The 20,712-nt window shown below is 38.8% G+C and overlaps 1 protein-coding gene and 1 long non-coding RNA gene across 2 annotated transcripts in view; one reads left to right on the plus strand and one right to left on the minus strand.

Annotated features, from left to right (window-relative positions):
- LOC148414883 (uncharacterized) overlaps positions 1 to 20,712 on the plus strand; it is an 82,430-nt gene that overhangs the window by 22,995 nt on the left and 38,723 nt on the right. The gene's annotated exons all lie outside the window — the stretch shown is intronic.
- The window catches only part of cdh24b (cadherin 24, type 2b), a 106,060-nt gene that overhangs the window by 13,824 nt on the left and 71,524 nt on the right, over positions 1 to 20,712 (minus strand). The window contains exons 6-9 of the mRNA XM_088429248.1: positions 8,017 to 8,273; positions 6,940 to 7,076; positions 4,039 to 4,160; positions 826 to 943 (exon numbers count right to left, since the gene is read on the minus strand). Of these exons, the coding sequence (XP_088285374.1) occupies positions 826 to 943; positions 4,039 to 4,160; positions 6,940 to 7,076; positions 8,017 to 8,273 (634 nt within the window). The remainder of the gene's footprint in view (positions 1 to 825; positions 944 to 4,038; positions 4,161 to 6,939; positions 7,077 to 8,016; positions 8,274 to 20,712) is intronic.

The raw sequence follows: 20,712 nt of genomic DNA on the forward strand, positions 1-20,712 counted from the left end.
TACAAAGTCGGCTCTGGAATTTAGACATGGAATTTGGCCATCATTATTGAGTGTTTTTGCACCATCTTATCCAAAAATAACAGCACTATGGTTTGAGATGTTTTCACAAAAAAGCGACACAAAACAACCACAAGTCAAAAATCAAGCGGCGATTTGAATAAAGCAAATATTTTGATGTCAGAAAGGGAAAGATAAACACAAGAAAAATACCTTGGACCAACAATGGGATCTTAGATTTTCTCTGTTCTACTACTGAACTTTACATCAAAGAGGCAATCATTTCTTCTGTGGTATTATACTAGTTACTAGTACCTCACGCTCAGTGACAGTGTGAGTTTTTTTTTTTTTCTTCATGTATCAGGTAAAGGCTCCCACTCTCAACAGGAATAGGAAAAGTGGTGCGGGTATGAATGCATAACAATTCATGTACTGAAGAACATGCGCCATAATGTCAATCATGCTCAAATTTAAATACCATATTATTCAGACTACCATAATATTAATGAAAGATGGACAATGAAGATGAAAGATTGTGAACGTTTTTTAACAGTAACTGATGTACGTCACAAAATGGTGTTTTCTGGGATGTAAGAAAAAAACGGATGCTGAGGATGGGAGTCAGAAGAAGAGTCAGACGTGATAACTAGAAATGAAAACGTACTGCAGATGTGAAGAAGAGGACACAAAGAAAGGAAGATATAGTGAAGCTGAAAGAAAAAGTTGTGATGAAGAGCTTTAAAATGTCAACAACCACATGCTGCCCTGCTGAGAAAACAATAAAGGAATTAAGACAAATAGAGTGACGGGAAATGATTGAGCCCATACCACCACTGTCCCTGACACTGAAGTTGAGGGCAGCTCTGGACTCCGGAGGGATGCTGAAATACACTGTGCTGTCATTCCCTCCTTCATCTCTATCAATCGCTCGCAACACCTGCACCACCTGCAACCCAGAGATAGAGGGACGAGCATCAATGTGTATGTGTGTGGAACGGGGGGGCAGCAAGATGAGAAAGAAAGAGTAATGAGAGAGATGCACATATATTGCTTTTAGCAAGCAATAAGCCATTAGCTGGCATCAGCAGAAATCAAAACAAGCCAAACAATTAGTACAGCGGCGCATGTGAACCAAGTGTAATACACACCCAAATAAATAACTGGCTGACATGAATCGCCTTGCACAAATTCGCTGCTATATGGCTTTCAATTTGGTAAGAGCATTTGCATGAGTCTATAGTGGCAGCGGTAACAAAATGAATCTAAAAGGATGTCTTACATCAGCCTAAGCTGATGGGTAATTTCTGTTTGATGAAAAACAGCAGTCATTACTATGCAAGACATCCTTTTAGAGATTATTTGAGTGCACGTTTGAGGAATGCAGAGCTGAAGAGGTTTGCATGCCTTCTGAGCTGGATAGTATAACCGAGGCCTTGTAAGCATGGCCACATTAAAGTATCAATTGTCGTGTATGAATATTGGATTGTGTTGTGACTAATGACTTGTCACACGGAGACATGTGTACACATCGTTCACATTTTTTTCCTGCGTGCAGTCTCACTCCAGCTCAGTCAAATAACTGCATAAACACAAACATCAAAATTGAAAAAAATGAATTGATAATATTGCTATAGAATCTAGTAATAAAACCAAAAGCACGAGTAATGCAAAGAGCTGTAAACCTAACAGATGGTTCAAAATGCAAAATAACGATGCTTCGGCCCATATAGAAGCTTAAAATAAGCATGGTGTCCAGTGGGAAATTAAAGAGCACAGAGATGCTATCAGTGGTTTTGGTCGGACTTAAACAAATACATAATGCAAATAGGGCAAAGGAAATGCAAGAGAACAGTTGAGAGAAAGTTTTAATGCAATTCTTTTTTATAAATAAAAGCATGAATTTACAGGGCGGGGAGAATTGACCAGTCTCATTTGTTGACTGGCGCAACCTTATACTACTGGCAAATTCTTTTTAAATGTTAAGTTGCAACTTTATATTCTGTCACATTCAATTGGAATCGTAGATAACACCGTTGACCATGTAACAAAACTTAATTTTTTTGTTTTCAGCTGATATAAACTCAAAATAGCGATGGTACTTGCTTGCATTTTGACAATGTTGTGATGTCGCTCAGACATGATTGTTAATTTTATACAATCCCATAATGCATTTCTCTAGGTTCAATTCCAAAGCTCCCCTTATTATCTGATGGGTGTCCTACAATGTATAGTTATTTTTTTAGCGACTTCAGTGGGTAGTGTTAGAAATCAGGTGATTTTCTGTAGTTTATTGCTTTTCATTTTAATGTTGTCAATTCTTTCCCTCTGTTGTCTTTCACACACAATTGGGTAGAGTAATTACTTATGCCTCTTCCTGCATTGTCAAAATACCTAATAAACATAATTTAGTAACATCAGAAATGTTCTTTTTGAGTGGCAATAGCATAGAAATAAACTCATCCAGTTAGCTTTTATCACACATTGACCACCCATGCTATAAGCTTCATATTCATAGACAGCATAGCTGCACTGATAACGTGTGAAGATGCAAACATCTATGGCAAACATCTCTGCACTTGTTTGGGAATTTGGTGCATCTGTCTCTCTATGATGGGCATTCCGGAGTCTAATTTTCTGTCACTAACTTCTGGTGGTCTTATTGCAGTTTCTTATGAACTTATTTTGCAGGCCTTAACCTGCAGCACAATTCAAGCAAATGAATGTCTTAGTCTGGCAGGTCAAGAACTAACAGTGCACCTCTCATGAGTGGCTTTTAAAAGAAATGAGATAATCTACTATGATTGGTGGCGAAAGAAGCTCAGATGTTTTCATGTCCACAACAGACCAAAACACTTCATTTTAAATGCCCCTGCATTTCACTGGCTTACACGAATCTGGAAAAATGCCCAAACTAAGTCCGGCCCACCCCTATGCAGTCATACACCTTGATTTGCTCCAGACCTTGTGAAATTAAAAAAAGATCCCTAAATGTTACGGGTTTAAAGTCTTATATTTTGCAATTTGCAATCAATTAAAAATCAAAACGGGATAAGCTTTTCAATCAAGCGCAGATGTTTTTAATTCTGCATTGCTTCTTAATCGCCTTCTTCCTGAGGTTCCTTGATCTGCTTCTCTAGCTTTAAGAGCAGCTTTTACAAAACAAGGAACAGACTTTTTCTTTATTAATTCTCCACCGTTATTTCAGCAAAGCTCCTGAAGCCCAAGCTTAAAGCTCAGCGATAGGCTGTGGGGTTGTGTTAACTATGCACATGTTTCCACGTGACAAATTGACACGTTATTTGTTATGCCCTCTTACTCTTATTGGTTGTATTTCATTTGAGCGGGGCGATTTCTTAAGAATGATCGGGCCAAAGAGAGATGATGATTGATTTCTAACCCAACCCCTCACCCTAACCCTTCAGATTTCATTTTACTAAAGTACAATCAGGTCAGACTGATAAAAAAATTTTAAAAATACAGATTATTTTTCTCAAAATCCTTCCTTTAGGCATACGATTTATCGAGACGCGTTACAAATAAATGATAAAGGTATATACAAAGATTATGTCATAATATCATAGATTAGGTCATATACGAAATGCATTATGAACCATTGTGAATAGTCCATTCAGCTGTCTTTTTATGACAGATTTCACCTTTACAAATCCCACATCATACTATAGTGAAAAAATACACATTTTATATATATTAAAACAGAGTTAATTCTAAAATTATACCCTGATGAGGTGGACAGTTACGTGCCATGCTTTTTCTTAATAAGGGCATTTTGTAAAATAGTTACATGGAATCCCACGTGTTATATTAGTAATTAGTGTTGTACTTTAGACTAGAATGTTATAAAAGATTGTGATTCCACCAAATAATGTGAGAATACAACTCTCTGTTTGCGCATGACATGGAAGATCTGAAATGTCAAGGTTAATTCCATCTTTATGCATTTATTCACAGTTCCAAAGCTTTTGTTGAATCTCATTGTATGTACATTTGACACATATGTAATATCGAACATGCGCTGGATACCTTTCCAGTGGTTGACGAGTCGCACATGGCCGTTGTGTATTGTCTGTCCAGCTCTGGAGCATTATCATTCAGGTCCAACGTCTCGATTGCAACCAGAACCCGGGACACCTGGCTGGGGTTGTCTGAAAAAGCAATCAAGAGACAGATTGTTTACAGCACAAAGTCCACACAAACAGCTTCAAATATAAAATTCTATGAACAAAATTCCCAACTGCAATAAACATCCCTGTGAATGCACACAAAGGTGTAATGTGCACTCCATTAAATCGGCTCAATTGCACTTGTGGGTAAACTCAACCATTTTGGTGTTAATCCAAACCTTAGCACTCAGATCCCATTAGTGAGTTTGCTGAATATAAAGTCCGATTTGGCTGGTGCTGCAACACTCAGGTCCTCGGCTGGAAAATATCTGACGTTTCCACGACACAAGACACGCATAAAACTCTTCCATTCTGCGGCACAACAGCCTGGAGTGTGTGCATGCATTTGTGTGTGCGTGTGTGTGTGTGTGAATGCAGAGAACAGTCAATCCGCATGGAGATACACAAGAGTGTAGTTCAAATGGATTAGCAGAGGGTCTTCCATTGCTCATTCACTTGGATTGACACACTTGAATGCACTCTCACAGCCATGCTTAAAATGTGTGGAGTCCCATTCTGAGCTCCAAAATTCAATGGTGCATTTTAGGCTGCGATTGTGATGGGTTTGGACACAATTCTAACTAACCGGCACATACTGTTGCTACAGGGAAAGGTAACATTTTCTATGGACACATACACAACGTCACTGGTTCCCATTCCTGAAAACAACATTGTACTGTAATGCCAAAGGGGTGAATAGTGTGCCTGTGGCCATCTTGAGACCTGCTGTGCACAATGTCAACACTGCCTCCAACAGTTTGCGCATTAGATGGGGCTCATTATTGAAGACAGACACTTGCTGTGCTCCTCTGTCAACACAGCACTGCTGCCACAACAGGCCCTGAGTGCATTTAGAGCAAAGATTAACTATATCCAATGTGAGCCAGTACTAGAAAAGTTGGGAGGCATTTTTTGGGGTGAGAATTAGGTACTGTGTTTTGCATTGGTGTAAATGCTGACTTATGCAGGATTAATGAATGTTTATGAAGAGGATTCATGTTTTTCGGGACGATGTTGCAGATTTTACTTTTTTGAGTCATTGACGAAAACATGAATTTTGGACTAAGATGTTCATTTCGGGACTTCTACAAAAAACAACTCCTTAAGGTTTCGACTTACATTCCCCAACAGCCAAAAGTGTCAATTTGCAATCGAAGTGTATGAAAATAATGACAATACATAATGTTGCAAAAAATGGTCTAATTCATCAAGCTAGCTAGCACAACCCTGTGAAGTTGCCTATGAATGACCTCCCCTTTAAGTCTATATATATATATATATATATATATATATATATATATATATATATATATATATATATATATATATATATATATATATATATATACATACACACACACACACATACACACTGCACAAGCTAAGTCTACGGGGGGAATCTGAACCAGTCTAACAGCCTATTAATTATCGATCTTGTTTACCCACAAATAAATGCAAAAGTCCTATGAATAAATGCACTCAATTGAGAAAAACAGCAGACAAAAACTGATGCTCATTCGAACAAACATCGGGGCGTTGCTTTGATGCCAACTTGCTCTTCATCCGTAGAAGGATCTTCTACTGTAAACAACTCCAAATGTCACAAAAGCCATTTGGAATAAGAAGCGGGGAAAAAATGAAATAAGAAACATGAGGACTATGAAAACTGAAGAAATATGGACTCTATCAAGAGGCTGTCCAATGTCTTCATGCCACTACAACCTAATTTAGGTGGGACAACAATGGCTTGTCACAGACACAAGATGCCCCCCAATATCTAATTTTTCCCCCGGTATTGCCTCATAATGTAGGCAAATTTCATATTTTGTCCATGGTGCATTAATTGTTCTCTCAAATTTGTTAGTACAAATGAACCCTGTTGCACTCTAATGTGTGACATTGTAGACTGATTGCCAACTGCTAATCCTGTTTGGTCTAAATCAAATATAACGATTTGTATCTTTTTTTTCACCCTTTTTAATTTCTTTAATTGTAATGCCTTGTACACCAAGGGAGACAATGCATTGACTGGGCACATCTCTGGCTTGATTGGATTCTGGATGGAATGCACCTTCAGAGCATGCCGTCAGTTACATCTTAGAATTGTGAGTCAATTTTTGTGTTTGTGTGATTGAAGTAGTGTTATAGTTTGATATTTTTTTTTAGTTTCAATAACCTCTACAGATACACTTGAATGCACAATTACTTCAACTAGAATTGTATTACTAGTATTTACTTTCTTTGCAATTGCAATTAATTGGAAAACCAACTGCCTCCTATACTCATTTGCTGAACTGTCAGACTCAGTCTGAACATAGTACTAATCTGATTGTGGGAGGGAAGGTTAATGCTTGTAAATGTATGGTTGTTAGTTAAAGAAGGGATGCTAAAACCACAGTTTGAGGTTTAAAAGAAGCATCTAATTTTCTGTCCTGTCATTGCTTGTTCTCACTTTTCAGTTTGAATCCCAGCATAGTGTCAAATGACTCCAAATGTAGTGTTTGCTGTTTATTGATCCTTTGGAATGCTGGAACAAAGTATGAATTCCAACCTAAAGTCTTCCAATTTGTTTGGAAGTTCTAAGCGGCTTAGTAAAGTGCATTACACAAGGGATATACTGGATTGTGGTGTTCAAATAATTAAGAATTTACACCTAAACACACTGATGATTGGGTAAAAGGCTCTGCAGTTTATTCAGCACATTACACTCTGGATGAAAATTGTATCACTGCTAGGTGTCATGCAAATAATGACTTCTAACCTCTTTGGGTAGCAATGACAGTAATGTTGTGCCAGTGCTCACGTTCCCGGTCCAGTTCCATGGCTGTAGTGATGAGGCCAGAGTCTGGGGTGATGCGAAATAAAGCCTCTGGGTCTGACTGAGGATCAATTGAGAACCTAGAGAAAAGCAAGTGAGACAAATAGCGAGAAAGAGGAGAGGTAAAGTAAGGTATAAGAAAAAGGGGGCATAGAGAGGTAAAGTACAAAAAAAGTGATGCTGAAGGGAAGAAAAAAAGCACTGTGCGAGTGGAAGAAGAAAACAGGGCAGCAGTGTGCAAGGAAGTGATAAGAAAAAAGTCTGCATTTAAACGGCCAAAGAATTAATATAGGGAGATTATCGAAGCTGATAGTGACTCTTTTGAAGTGCTGGAGATAATTTGAATATCTCTTTTGATACATCAACTATCATTCCCCCCACACACTCAATATTTGCACTTGTGCCTAATTGGGACATAATTCAGTTTTGTTGCAGACAAATTATTGCCTTATTCTCCACAAAACCATTGGAATAACCTTCTGTAACAAAGAAGCTTAGGATCTGTAAAAACGGCGGTCGGTTTCCGGCTCTGGGGAACAGCGAGTGGGCTTGGTTAGCTTCAATAATTTGTTTAGCCATAAACGTTGCTAAGCTTCAATCCAAAGAACTGAATATACTTGATTTACAAATGTGTCTGATGATCTTTTTTTTCCCTCTGAGATTAAAAAAAAAAAAAGTACAGCAGTGCTGTTATGTTATGATAAAATATTATTTAAATTAGGTGTTTGATGGAACGATAAGACTTTGATCTGTCAAAAAAAAAAAACAGGAGCAAGTATGAACAAAGCTATATTTAAACACTGACTTGCGCCTGTCATTGAAATCATTGAAAATAAATACATACAGGTACTTTCCCTTTATTTTTTGACAGGAAAAAAGGTTAATCACTGTGCACTTTATATTTTTCACCTCTTTATATTACTAAAATGAGGGTACTGCGATACTATCCATACAAAGTTGGAAATTAAATTATGTTATAGTTAATAGAGGCATTTAGAAGTGTTGAATATTTAATTATACCTGATGTTATTAGTCAGGCCAGTATCTGGGTCTACAGCACTGACTCGGCCCACAGTGCAGGCTGGAGGGCAGTTTTCAGAAACATCCATGTGATATCGTGCCCTGGAGAACCTTGGCGGTTCGTCCGCATCCAATACTGCTACTCTGATTGAAGCTCGGTCTTTGATAGATCCTCGACGCAAGAAACGTGGGTCCACAGTGGGATTGAGAACCTCCACAGAGAAAGAGTAGGAACTGCGGCTTTCGTAGTCCACCGCCTGGAGAGAGAATGAATGGAATACAGGTAGCTGCATTACATGTTGGGTACTCAAGCGTTTGATAACTGTTGTATGTGTTTTGTAATGAAAGCGCTTTTAAGAACAGCAAAATGCAAATGAGCCGTTTTTTTTTACATACTATTTTCAGCCTCCAAATACCGCAAGTGCCTGTTTGCATATCAAAAGCAGAAAGATGGAAAATATGAATTATTGTGCAATAACAAAAGGAAGAAAAAAAACCTCTGACTACATTAACAATCAGAAATATATATATATATATATATATATATATATATATATATATATATATATATATATATATATATATATATATATTTTTTTTTTTTTTTTTGAGCGATGATAGTCCTCAATTTTTTCAAATACTGTATTTACAATGATGGTATGAAATTGAAAGGTACTGAGTGTAAGGTCTTATTGAGGGAAACACTGTTTAAGAGCCAGCTCATATTATAATGCAGTACAGTACTGTTACTGCAATTTTTTTTGCACAACAACTTTTGAGCATCAAACAAAACAGAATTGCCATTTAAGTAACAAAATGTTATATCATATTTCTTACACTGTCTGCTCTATTTTAAATGGTAGCAGGGCCAAAAGTCATTATACATTCAGAAAATAGTAGTGTCCACCTTAACATAGTTAATGCAATCAAAACATTAAAATTCAGACTTCTGGGATTCTTTCAATGTAAAATATTTATGACTAATTTGTGATCAATGCTATGCTACAAAATGTGAATGCTATTTATTATAAATAAAAAAATCATCTTATATTGGCTGGGATTAATTCATCTTCACCTTAAAGAGGATTGTCAATTGTAAGTTTCTGTAGATTTTCACTTTTCACTACTTTTCACAACAATTATAATTGACAATTATGCCAACGTTGGTGCCTGCGTGGTGTTACCGCTCTTCTTACTTCAATAAAAAAAAGGTTGCCGTTTCTCAAATTCATTTCTTCAAGTCGTTGCACAAAACAAAATCATTTGGATCCAGATACATTTTTAAGTAGCTATATAATCTTCTTTCATTCATTCTATTGTAACATGTAACGGCAAATACTGTAGACATATGATGCATGATAATATCCTGAAAAATTTACTAAGCATATTGTTTACTCTCTTCAATTACATGAAATATTTATGTGGATTTTCCTTGTCTGTCCGTTAAATATGCCAGCACATGAACCCCTTGTTGAAACAGCGAGGCTTCACACGTCAATGACATAATTTCCTTGCAATGAATCATAGTTCGACACGTACTTCAAAAAACACATCCTGGATTCCCGAACACAAGCTTCACATTTGAACTCATTACTATGATTAATTATTTCCAAATGTATGCATCACCACGACAACTCCAAGCGTCATCTAATTTGAGCCTGACAAATCATTGACTTGAAAGCCTCCTTTGAATCATAGCGAAAGAGATGTTTTGAAATGGAACCTGCTCACGTAACGCTTGCTTGTTATAAACATTTTTTGAGACCTATTTGCCTGAGGTGGCCATTTGATTGTGGGCTTTATATGTAAAGCAACCATCTCCCTCTGATCATCTTTGTGCAGCAGCTTGTTACAGAGAGTAGACAAATAGGCACACATACACGGAGACTTTTTTTTTTTGTGTGGAAAACATTAATGAGGGTGGGTGTGATTATCAGCTCCCTCCGAGTGGCCCTTTTCAGTGCACATGGCCTTAGATCTTCTGTCACTATGCTTGTTCTTAAAGTATGTCTGTAAGCATGCATCATTTCTTTATGAGTGGCATGAAAAAAGCATAGTGGGTAGCGGATAAACAGGATCCATGGCTTTGCAGGGTATTTGCTGTCAGATTCTATTCGGAAAGAAAAATCATTGTGAGGATTCAGGCTTCAGTGGGAATATTGATATCCTACTTCCTCTTCTCCTTATTTCTGATCTCTCATTTTCTATTCCAACACATCCCCTTCTCTGTGAGCCGTAAACCTCAGCAAACTGCTTCACAGGAAGTCAGCAGTTTTAGCAAGAAAATACAAATGCTACATTGAAGGAGAGAAGGCAAAATAATTGCTGGGGATGCCACTACGAAAAAAAAAAAACAAATATGTTGTTTAAAAAAAAAGTCAGACGAACGATGAGAGAGACAAGGAAAAACATGTTGTGTTGGGAATGAAAGAAGTTCTAACATGGGTCCTATTACAGAATGAACTAGAAAATCAGTCTGAGGAGGCGAGGTGTCACTTGCACTGTAAGCATACACTCATCACTAACGCCCTCCTTTTTTCATCCAGCACACCATCATGCCAATCCGCCTCCCCCATTCCTTCCTGACACACTCCATCAGCCACCCACTGATGCCCACCCATCTCTTTTTCCTAATGTGTCGGTGACAGGGAGCAAGCTCGAACAAACCTCATCACACACTCAAAAGCTTCGCCCTCATTCATCCTAACAGGAAACACTTATCACCCACAAGCTCAAGTGTACCATACCCCCCACACACATAAATTATCCAACAAGCGTCCATTAATATTTTTGATGCACTAACACGTTTTACTGGTTAACAGTTTCACGTTTTTATATTCCTGTGCCTCCAAGAACATTTTCTTTTACCTTGGCCATCAATTTTACATGACAGGAGTTGATCATTCTTTTTACATGGTCAGTAAGATGTTCATCTTAATTTGAGCTACGATGAGTAGCCCACCGGTGAATGATAATTTTTCCGTCTGGTGTGTCGTGGTAAGCAAAATGTGAATTGAATTTCCCCATGAGAGAGAATTTATAACAGATTGGTAGTATCGAAGATCACATTTGTTAAAATGATGGCACCTATAGTCCTGAGTAGTCCCTTTTCAAGCCTTGTACAAATGTGATTTTCATTAATGTGAACCCTCCCCTCCAGACTTACCTACCGCATAGGGCCGAGCGATTAATTGCATTTTCAATATAATCGAGATTTGAAAAAGCACAATTTTATAATCGCAAAGGCTGCTGTTTGAATGGTCATTTCTTTATTGAGCGAGGAATGGAGGGGAAGCGATAGTGGGGGTTCACAGAAAGTTAAGCTAAAGCTGTTGCAAGCGAACCTTTCAATGAGTTTTCCGCTTCACAAAGACATTAAGGCAAGTATGTAAAAATTTCGATCTTTTTCATGTGGCAATGCTGAAAATCTTGCCGGCAAATTGCCTTTTCTAAGGTCTCCCCTTTAGGTTTTACTTAGTTCTGACATGTACATGAGTTGCACATGATTAAAAGGTGTTACCAAGCATGCAGTGTAGTATGCAAGCGTTTCGAGCTGTTGAAATTGGCACAGAGTTTCTCCTAAATTTGATGGTTGGACTTCCGGAAGGACTGACTATGGTGTTACATTTTTGCCAGAAACATCGTCGTTCTGCACACTGTCAATATCTACGGTGCCTATGATATAACATTTGTCAATGTCTATGTCTAATACAGATGAAAAAATTGGGGGTATCTTGTTTGTGAATATGTTGATTTTTTTTATTGAGATTTTTTTTTTACTGGTAGGGATCAGCTGAATTGGGAGATGTAGTGAAGTAAAAAATGAATGAAGGACACTTGGAATGTAAACAATTTGATAAGTGAACATGCGGGGGAAAAAGGTTTATTATGGTACAAGATGAACACTACTTAACAGCTATTGAATTGTTCATGAAGAAAAGATGCTTTATATCCAAAATACTGCCTCTCTAATGTGGAGGAATATAATTTGGGGCTTTGGTTGTTTAAAAGAACAGCTAATGGAAAACAAATCATTGTTATTTGGAACCCAAACAGTATTAATTTATTTCTCCAGAACAGACGCATGCACGCACTCGCGCACACACACATGCACGCGCGTATTTTGTCTTCTTTATACGCTAATTTCATGGTCATTTTTTAAAATTCCTTTAAGTGGGTGTTGAGAGAAAAGATTCCCACTAATGCCATTATTAAATGTAATATATTATACAGTGCTCAAAACTATGCTGGAACAGAACTCTACTTTATGACTGACTGGTGACCACCAGTCCACATTGCACCTCACCTCACCTACAAAAAATGTACATACATCCATGACCTTGATGTTGTAGAAAATGACTAGATAGATACAGATGATTGGGTAGACTATTTATGCCAGTTAAGAGGTTTTCAGGTATGTCACTTTCACATCGCTCAGAGCAAAGCATGCTGGGATGATTTTTCCTCCATCGCAGCCATCATGGTGGGGCTCCATGTGTGGTGCACGCACAAATACCTATTAACATAAAATACTTGGATTATTATAGCATTTTCAGTCTTTTGAGGATTTGCCAGCTGGTCCTAAACCTCCAAAGTGGCAGAAAGGTGTCGTGTGTGGAGGAATCGACTCACGCATGCCGATCAAAGCTAATTTTTCCAACGTAGAATGCTTAGCAAAGTGTGTTTTACGTCCGGCATTGTTAACTAGCTACATGTAATACCATGCTCACCACCAGAAGAAAGTTTACAAATCAACAGAGCCTTACAATGATTTTCTAAGATCATACCTATAAAATGTAACCTTCAAAATGGTATCCGAAGAAGCTTTTTCAGTTGCACCAGTTTGTAATCCGATGACTGGTGTTAATATACATACTAATCTGGTGTTGAAGCTTCACGTTTGTTAACGTTTGCAGGTGTTGTCAACTTGATTTGCTGCATTTAGATTTTTGTACTGCCAACACAGCAGCAGTGCAGGGAAAGACAAGACAAATAAGCAGGGTGTCATTTAAATGGGTCTTTATTCCATCCCATTTCAGCATCAAACAATTTGCTATTATCCGCTGATATGAATTACAGCGATTGAGGTTTGCCTTTGGCTCTTGGCGAGTCAGAACCATCCGCTTGTGCCCAAGAATCCAAAACAAACGCAGCTTGAGGTTTCGTATTATGTAATGACATTTTTGAAATTTGTAGTTTATACAATCATCTACATTACTCTGATTTCAAAGGTAAACAAATGTATCACTCAGATAGTGATCAATGCACACACAAACACTATGAATTGCCAACTAACCTTCTATTACTCTAGTCCAGTCTGTTTGCTTCTCAGCCTCAGTTATCTTTTGTAACCTCTTTGACAGTGGTGTGCTCTCACGCCCAAGGCCTGTCTGCTCTCTGTCTGTTGAGGCAATTGCTTGTTCTTTTTGCGGAAGTACTGATAATAAAGCATGATGTGGAGAGGCCCATATGCCTGGCAACACCTTAAGTATTTCTGATAGCCAGCTCTTCCAGCATAACAGTTTTCTACATTCATAAGTTGCAAACTCTTGAAGCCGTCAACAGTCATCCATGCCATCGAAAAGTGACGAATTTGATTCAACTGTTAATGGGGTCTGAAGCGACTGGTCCTTTGGTACAGAATATACAACCTTGAGGTATACATGCTCAAGGCTGCAGAAATTCCAGCTGCCTTGTTCCAACAGTTAGGCATTTGATTTCCTGTGGACTACATTCTCTCACTGAGCATCATGAACTTCATCCTTAAAAAGTCCTAGTTCAGGATGTACTTTGTGGAAACTGAGTAAACATGGCCTCCCACAGGAGCTGTTGAGGCATTTCTACACAGCGGCCACAGAATTAGTTCTCTAATCATCCATCACAGTCTGGTTTGTTTTTTTCTTTTTTTTTTCACAAAGAAGGACAAAGACATTCTGCAAGGGCTGGTTGAGATGGCAGAAAAAAACATCAGCCCCTTGATTTTTCAGAGCTCCAGTAACCAAGAGGTGCGTTTGGAAAATCCCAGGCTCATCATAATCCTGGACATAACCTTTATCTCGTTCTCACTGGTACAATGCTGCAAAACAAAACACACTAAAAAGACCGCAGGCCAGAACTAAAATTGCACATCAGGAATTCTGTTGATGACATCAGCAAAAAAAGTTTATTAGTGAGAAGAACAGAATGACCCGGCTGAAATTCAGCCACCAGAACAGAGACAAGCGTCAAAACGTATTGTATTAGAGAATGTATTACGATGAGACAAAGATTAACCTTTTTCCGAACTGATAGAAAAGCTGCAGCTTAGAGAAATACTGGACTTGTTCGTGAATTCACACATATTCATCTGTAAAACTCAGCATAGCATGGCTTGGGCTGTTATGGCTTCTCCTAGGACGGGCTCAATAATCATCATTGATAAACAACAGGAGGGAAAAAGCAAACAGAGCTTCACTACACCCTGTCAGACATTAAAGCCAGACGCAAACAAACTGATCTGGAGTGCCATATGATGATAATACTGATCAAAGCCTAAGCCGGGTAAATCTACTAACACAAACCTCATAAAGAATGAATTTTACCTAATATAGAAAAAAAAAGATTCTTGGATTAATGATTGTGATATTTGTACTTGTACTTGTTAGGTTAGATTTGTTGATGTGGTGTTTGAGGAGGATGTGAACCATCAAAACAGGGAGGTATGGTTTGATCCAAAATAACAATTTAATTTGGTGAAGAAAAAAAAATACTAACCAAAGTACCTGGAATAGACACAAGTGGTACAGGGAGCTGATTGGGTGACACAACGGAAAAGGTTGACGAGGTCAAGTCCAGTCCCATATATATATATATATATATATATATATATATATATATATATATATATATATATATATATATATATATATATATATATATATATATATGCGCATTTTCTATAGCTATATAGCTGCTCATCCGCACAAGGGTCATAGGCTTGCTGGTGCCTATCCCAGCTGACTCCGGCAGTAGGGGGGGACACCCTGAACTTTCACCGGGACGAGCAACCATTCACACACCTAGGGACAATTTAGAGTGTCCAATTCGCCTGCATGCATGTTTATGGAGTGTGGGAGGAATCCGGAGTGCCCGGAGAGAACCCACACGCAAAAATTCCAAACTCCTCACAAAATATGTATATAGTAGAAACTTGCATTCTGAATCATCTAGTCTGATCACGCTGTGTATTTTCCGTTTTTAATGCCGCTCACGATTAGAAGAAATTGTTGAGCTAACCTACTTGCTGGAGAAAAAGAATTCTAGTGTGTACGCATGTGTGCGTGTTTGGCTCACATACAGTCAATGCACAAGACGTGCCCAGCCCGGCTTGATGTTACAAGGTGGTTCTCCGGCTTCTCTGCCTGTACTGTAATTGATGATATACTAAAGAGTCAATGATCATTTGAACACGAGGAGAAACACGCCTCATGCTGACCAGAGAGTTTACAGCACAGACAGCTTTAATTCTTGTGTGTGTGTCCTGCTGTCCTTGGTCTTTCCTTTTTTTACTGTTGATTCTAAATCAAATTCGTACATCACGTTTGTCTGATGACGGAACTTTGGACATTTCTGCCAACCGGCATAACTCCACAGTTGAGAGAACAAAGCTTCTTCTTAATCTCCCTTTTGACTTTGTTCTCCCTCAGCTTCTCTTTTCCTCTCTGATGGGCTCTTGTCTGCGTGTCTCTTATTTCACCCTCAAATGCAAGGAGCCTCCCATTTTCAACTTCTGATCAAGACATTCCTCACTCGCCCCGCTGTGTGCGGATTTACCTCTTGGATATATTAACACAATCACCCCTCGTGAGAAAACAAACACAGATAATCCTGAGCTAGCTGCTGGCGTGTGACCGAGGATTAGCCAGCCGTTTTAAGTGTGAGCATATGGCATTAATAACCGCAAATTGACACATGCACAAGCTTGCTTGTCCCTCAGGTATATGGCGAGATTCTGAAGGTGCATAAACAGGAGGCTTACATAGCTCACAGCTGCTCGAATGGGACGCGCCTCAAATGTGAAACTCCTGACGAAGGATGATGCATAATTATTTCAATTGATTTATCTGTAGTGGATATAAAAAGCATATCAGACCTAAATCTTTTTCCACCATCTATGTGACCTATTCAAGTTCAACTCCATGAAAAATATCTTTTGAAGGGAAAAATAAGTACCAAAATCTGGTTGCATGAATATGCACACCCTCAATCTGTTCCAGGATTCTCCATTATTAAAAAAAAAAAATACTGTGGTTTTTCTTTCAATATGATGTCTGCCGCAGCATGTTATGCCCTTGTGTGTGATTGTGCAGCATTCTTATCAATTTTTGATGAAAAGATGGATTCTTCAGAAGAGGTAACTATTGTAAGTTCAGCAATTGAACATGTTTCTCTAATAGGCCTGTCAGAGAAAACGGAAAACTTTATTGATATTTTACAATAGATAATTATATTTCACCACAAAAACATATATATATTTTGATAGTTCAGCGCTTTTCTTTCAGCATTCAATGTAATACAAAGCAACACATTTATTCATACTGTATTGTATTGACAAGTTACTGCAAATATGTGCATGGGTGGGGTGGCTGGTTCAGTTTGGGATCATCATCTTAATTTGAGAATCACCACAATAATTTTCATCGCATATTTTCATTTCATTTCAGGGCACATTTAAACACATTCTGATTTGAACTTAAATGTATCCCTTTTAAATCAGAGTAGACCACAGATCTCAAACTCAAGGCCCGTGGGCCAGATCCGGCCCGCCGCATCATTTTATGTGGACCGCCAAATACTGAGTTGTCTTCAAGTTTCTGGCTAAAATACCAAACTTGCAACTTGCAAGCCACAAGATCATCATTTTTCAGACTTACACATACCTCTTGTGATATATTTGTTTGTTTGTGTGAGTTGACTCACTACAGTCAGCTTAAGCATAAAAAAATAAATAAAATCATACGTGTCAGAGCCCATTAGGCAATGTGAAATGCTTTCATGTAGAGTCTTGACGTTTTACCATTTTCATAATTTGTAGGGAATTTCAAACTGAATTAATCTGTCTTTAAGACATCAATCCATTAATAGGAAGATAGGCGGTGGTGAGCCAAGTTGCTACGTGTAGTGGAGAAGGGGCATTTGACTATTTACTACAGCAAAAAAATGATAATTTTCAGAACGAAATTTAATTGCTCCATATTGGGATGGCTGACATGATGCTGCAATTCATTACGATCCAGCAGAGTCAAATCTCAAATCTTTCTGATATGTGTGAGATCGTGCTCTTCGCAACCTTTGCGGATTTTGAATATTTGAAAAGAACCTCAATTAGTACGTTAACAACGAGCAAGAGCCCACTCACTGCATATTTCCCTCAGCCCATTAGAAGGCACTACTGAAGTCAAGGAGCAATTGCATCACAGAAGGCTATGCTAATTCTCCAATTACCTTCCACTTATACTTTGGCCTTGTTCATATGCTCTATCAAAACTCAATTAGGTGCAATATGTCGAGCTTTTTTAGTAAATGAATGAGCTCCGAACATGCTAGCCGTCAAAAGAGAAGCTAGGAATTCAAAAAGGATATTCCATCTGGAAGTAACAAATGAATTAGATATGTTTGGTACACATACTTATCTGTGCTGTGTGTGTGAGTGTGCGTGCGTGCGTGCGAATAAGGCTTAGTCACAGACAAACAATTCCTACTGTCTGACATGGCCCGTAGACAAAATGCAGCACGGATAAGACCATGGAGCAAGGGAGCATGGGGAGAAGGGCTTTGGAAGATTTCTTTGTGAGTTTGCATCTGCTTGCTTCTAAACTTGTGTGTCTCATGCATTTGTGATGTTTGTGGGCACATCGGTCAGAGAGGCCGAGAGTAACGAAATGCATAGAGACAGTGGCCGATGATGGCGGGAAGGGCGAGGAGGGCAATAGGAAGAGAGATAGATGTTTTTTGTTGCTGGGGGTTTCTGTGGGACGGAAAGTAAATAAGCAGTGATAAGCAGCAGGCGGCTTCAGCCGGCAGCTAGACTTGCAGGATTTTAATGACCCGCCTTCTTTTCCATGTCCCTCGCATTTCCATGTCTTCACTACGTTGTCGTCCTCCGGCTTCTCGGATGCATCTTTGGATCGTCGTCTTCCGCCCGCGGTCTTCCTTTACTCTTCCGACCTCATTTTAACTCTTTCCATCAACTCCTTCTCTCTAAATCTGCTTTAACATCCAATCCGAGTCTCTTACGCACCTGCCATCCGACATCATCTCAGTGAGGTAGACGAGCAAGTACCGCGCGGCGTCTTCCCTTCCATCCTTAAGCCACCAATCTCACCTCATATCCTCCCTCCTCTTAGTTTAAACAGAGGGAGCGGCAAGGTCAAGTGTGTCATATTATGTGCCTGTGTGTACTTATCTCCCTGTGGTTTGTCAGTGCTTGAGTAGTTGTGCGTATCCGCTCGCCGTGTCCGGAATTCATGTGTGTGTAATCTTAGATTGGCTCTTAAAGAGATTCAGCCCACAGCAGCGAGGTGACAAGCATGGGTCAAGGCCAACTTGGCGGCAACACAAATTGTTCCGCTTCGAAGCCCCTCCTACTCTGGGGGGTTGAGGGCACACGGATCACCTCAAGATCCCTGTTAAAATCCGTCACTTTGGCTTTCTGACTGCACAAATTATATGGAACGTGCAGCTCTTTATTTGGCTTAACTGAAGGCTTAACAAGTTGAAATGCATCATCTGTTTCACAATAAAAGACTATTCGCTTTGTTTGGCTTTTGTTAGAGCTAATGCATAAAAATGTCGTCTCAAACAGATCAAGTATGTGGTATGTCTCCCGCTAATGTTGCTTTTAGAGGCAGATTGCTTTCCACCTTGAGGGGGTGGAGTCACTGGTCGCAGACCTGTCTCCCATCTGTCATCGGGGGCCTTTCCTAAGTGCGGCCAGAGCAGAAGAATGGCGCCGGGTTATTCCTCGCCATTCCATGTGTTCCCGAGTATTTAGTCTTGTATGGACTGTTGTATTTTTGTTGTACTTTATAGTCCTGAAAGTTGTATCCCCTCGTTATATTGCTATCTTTAGTTGTTATGCTTGCTTCAGTTGTTCGCCTGCCCTGTTTTTTTTTTTTTTTTTTTTTGGTAGCGTGTGTTTTTGTATCGATGTTTTGTGTCACTCTTTTAGTTGTACTTTGCACCTTTGCTCACTTTTGCACCTTTTGTTGATACTTTTCCCTTTTATAGTGACTGTGTAGCTATTCCCCTCCGCGGTGCGTGCACTTTTAGGTTTTTTGTTTTTTCACCCTCCACGCTGTGTGTGTGTTTTTCGTTAGCCACCTATCTGTTTGGGGTCCCATCTCCTTTCACAGTCCAGGGTTTATTCCTGACAGAATGCAAGCCATTTTGAAAACCAAAAGTTGAATTGGCAAAAAAGTAGCATTCATATAATTTCTGAAAATAGTTGTAATTTATTTTTAAAAAATGTTAGCTTACAAGAGTTTAGTCGTAATTTTAACAAGTGAATATCAGTCATTGTCTTTTCTCTGGTAATAAAAATATTTGTAAGAAACACTTTAAGGTGCATTGCAGAGATTGACACTTTTTTACTCATGCCTATATAGCAAAGCAGAGCAACAGCTAGTCACAGTTGACAAACTGGAAGACATAGCTCTTACCTTTCAAATAAAAGCCAATGATGGATCTTTACTGTGCCTGGAGTATCTCTAGGCCAGTGGTGCACACATTTTTTTTGCCTTGATGGCTGGCCAATGCACCTCAGCACCAAAATAATAAATGAATAGCTCCGCTTTTGAAGTGATATCGCTAATCCAAGAGTGAAATGAAGTAAAATAAAGTAAGTAATATGGATAGAATGAAACAGATAGATACATTTCAGTAGCTAATGGTTATGGGGCAAGTTTTAGTCTACTTGGAAAATATTTCTAGTAATCATTGAATGTAAATTCCAGGAAATGGTTTCCTATCCAAATTTTCAGGAAGCTATTCATGCATCCATCATCATATTGTTCTTTGGCTCTTGTGCAAAAGAAAATTCAAGAATTTAACTTGGGATGCTATTACTGTATGTATGTGTATGTGTCATCCACAGCTACTACGCCAATGTAATTTCCAAACCTATCCTAACTTGATTTGGATGCATTTATTCACAGGCAGCCTTGGATTTTATTGAATATATCACTGATGCCTCACTAGATTCTTCGGAGTGAAATAGGCTATTTTGATTTTTATCATTGTTAGCTACTTTTTTAAATCATTATTTTCAATTTTTGCTGGTTCCTGTGAAATGTCCAACTATGATTTGACTTTTATAGTCAGTCTATTCCTTTTTTGCCTCTTGCTGATGACAAACTACCTCTTCAGTGTAACTTCTGTCTGAAAGAACATTTGTATCAGACTGTGTTTCCCGTTGTAATCCTCCTTCGCTGGAAGTCATTTGTCCGTGCTTCTCTGCACCTTTCGCCTTCTGTCTTAAGACGTCTCTCTGTAGTTTTATCTAACACGTACCTCCTTGTTACGGCACTTTGTCCTGTCACTGCTTCACAGGACCTCATTTTGGCTTCTCTCTCTCAGCCCTCTCATCTCCCCTACTTTTATCCGTCCCTTTTCTTTCTCATCAGTCTCCGGGCCTAACTTTCAATTTCAATTCTTCCA

This window comes from Hippichthys cyanospilos, chromosome 12, assembly GCF_059441005.1.
Source record: "Hippichthys cyanospilos isolate Australia breed blue-spotted pipefish chromosome 12, RoL_Hcya_1.0, whole genome shotgun sequence".
NCBI lineage: Eukaryota > Metazoa > Chordata > Actinopteri > Syngnathiformes > Syngnathidae > Hippichthys > Hippichthys cyanospilos.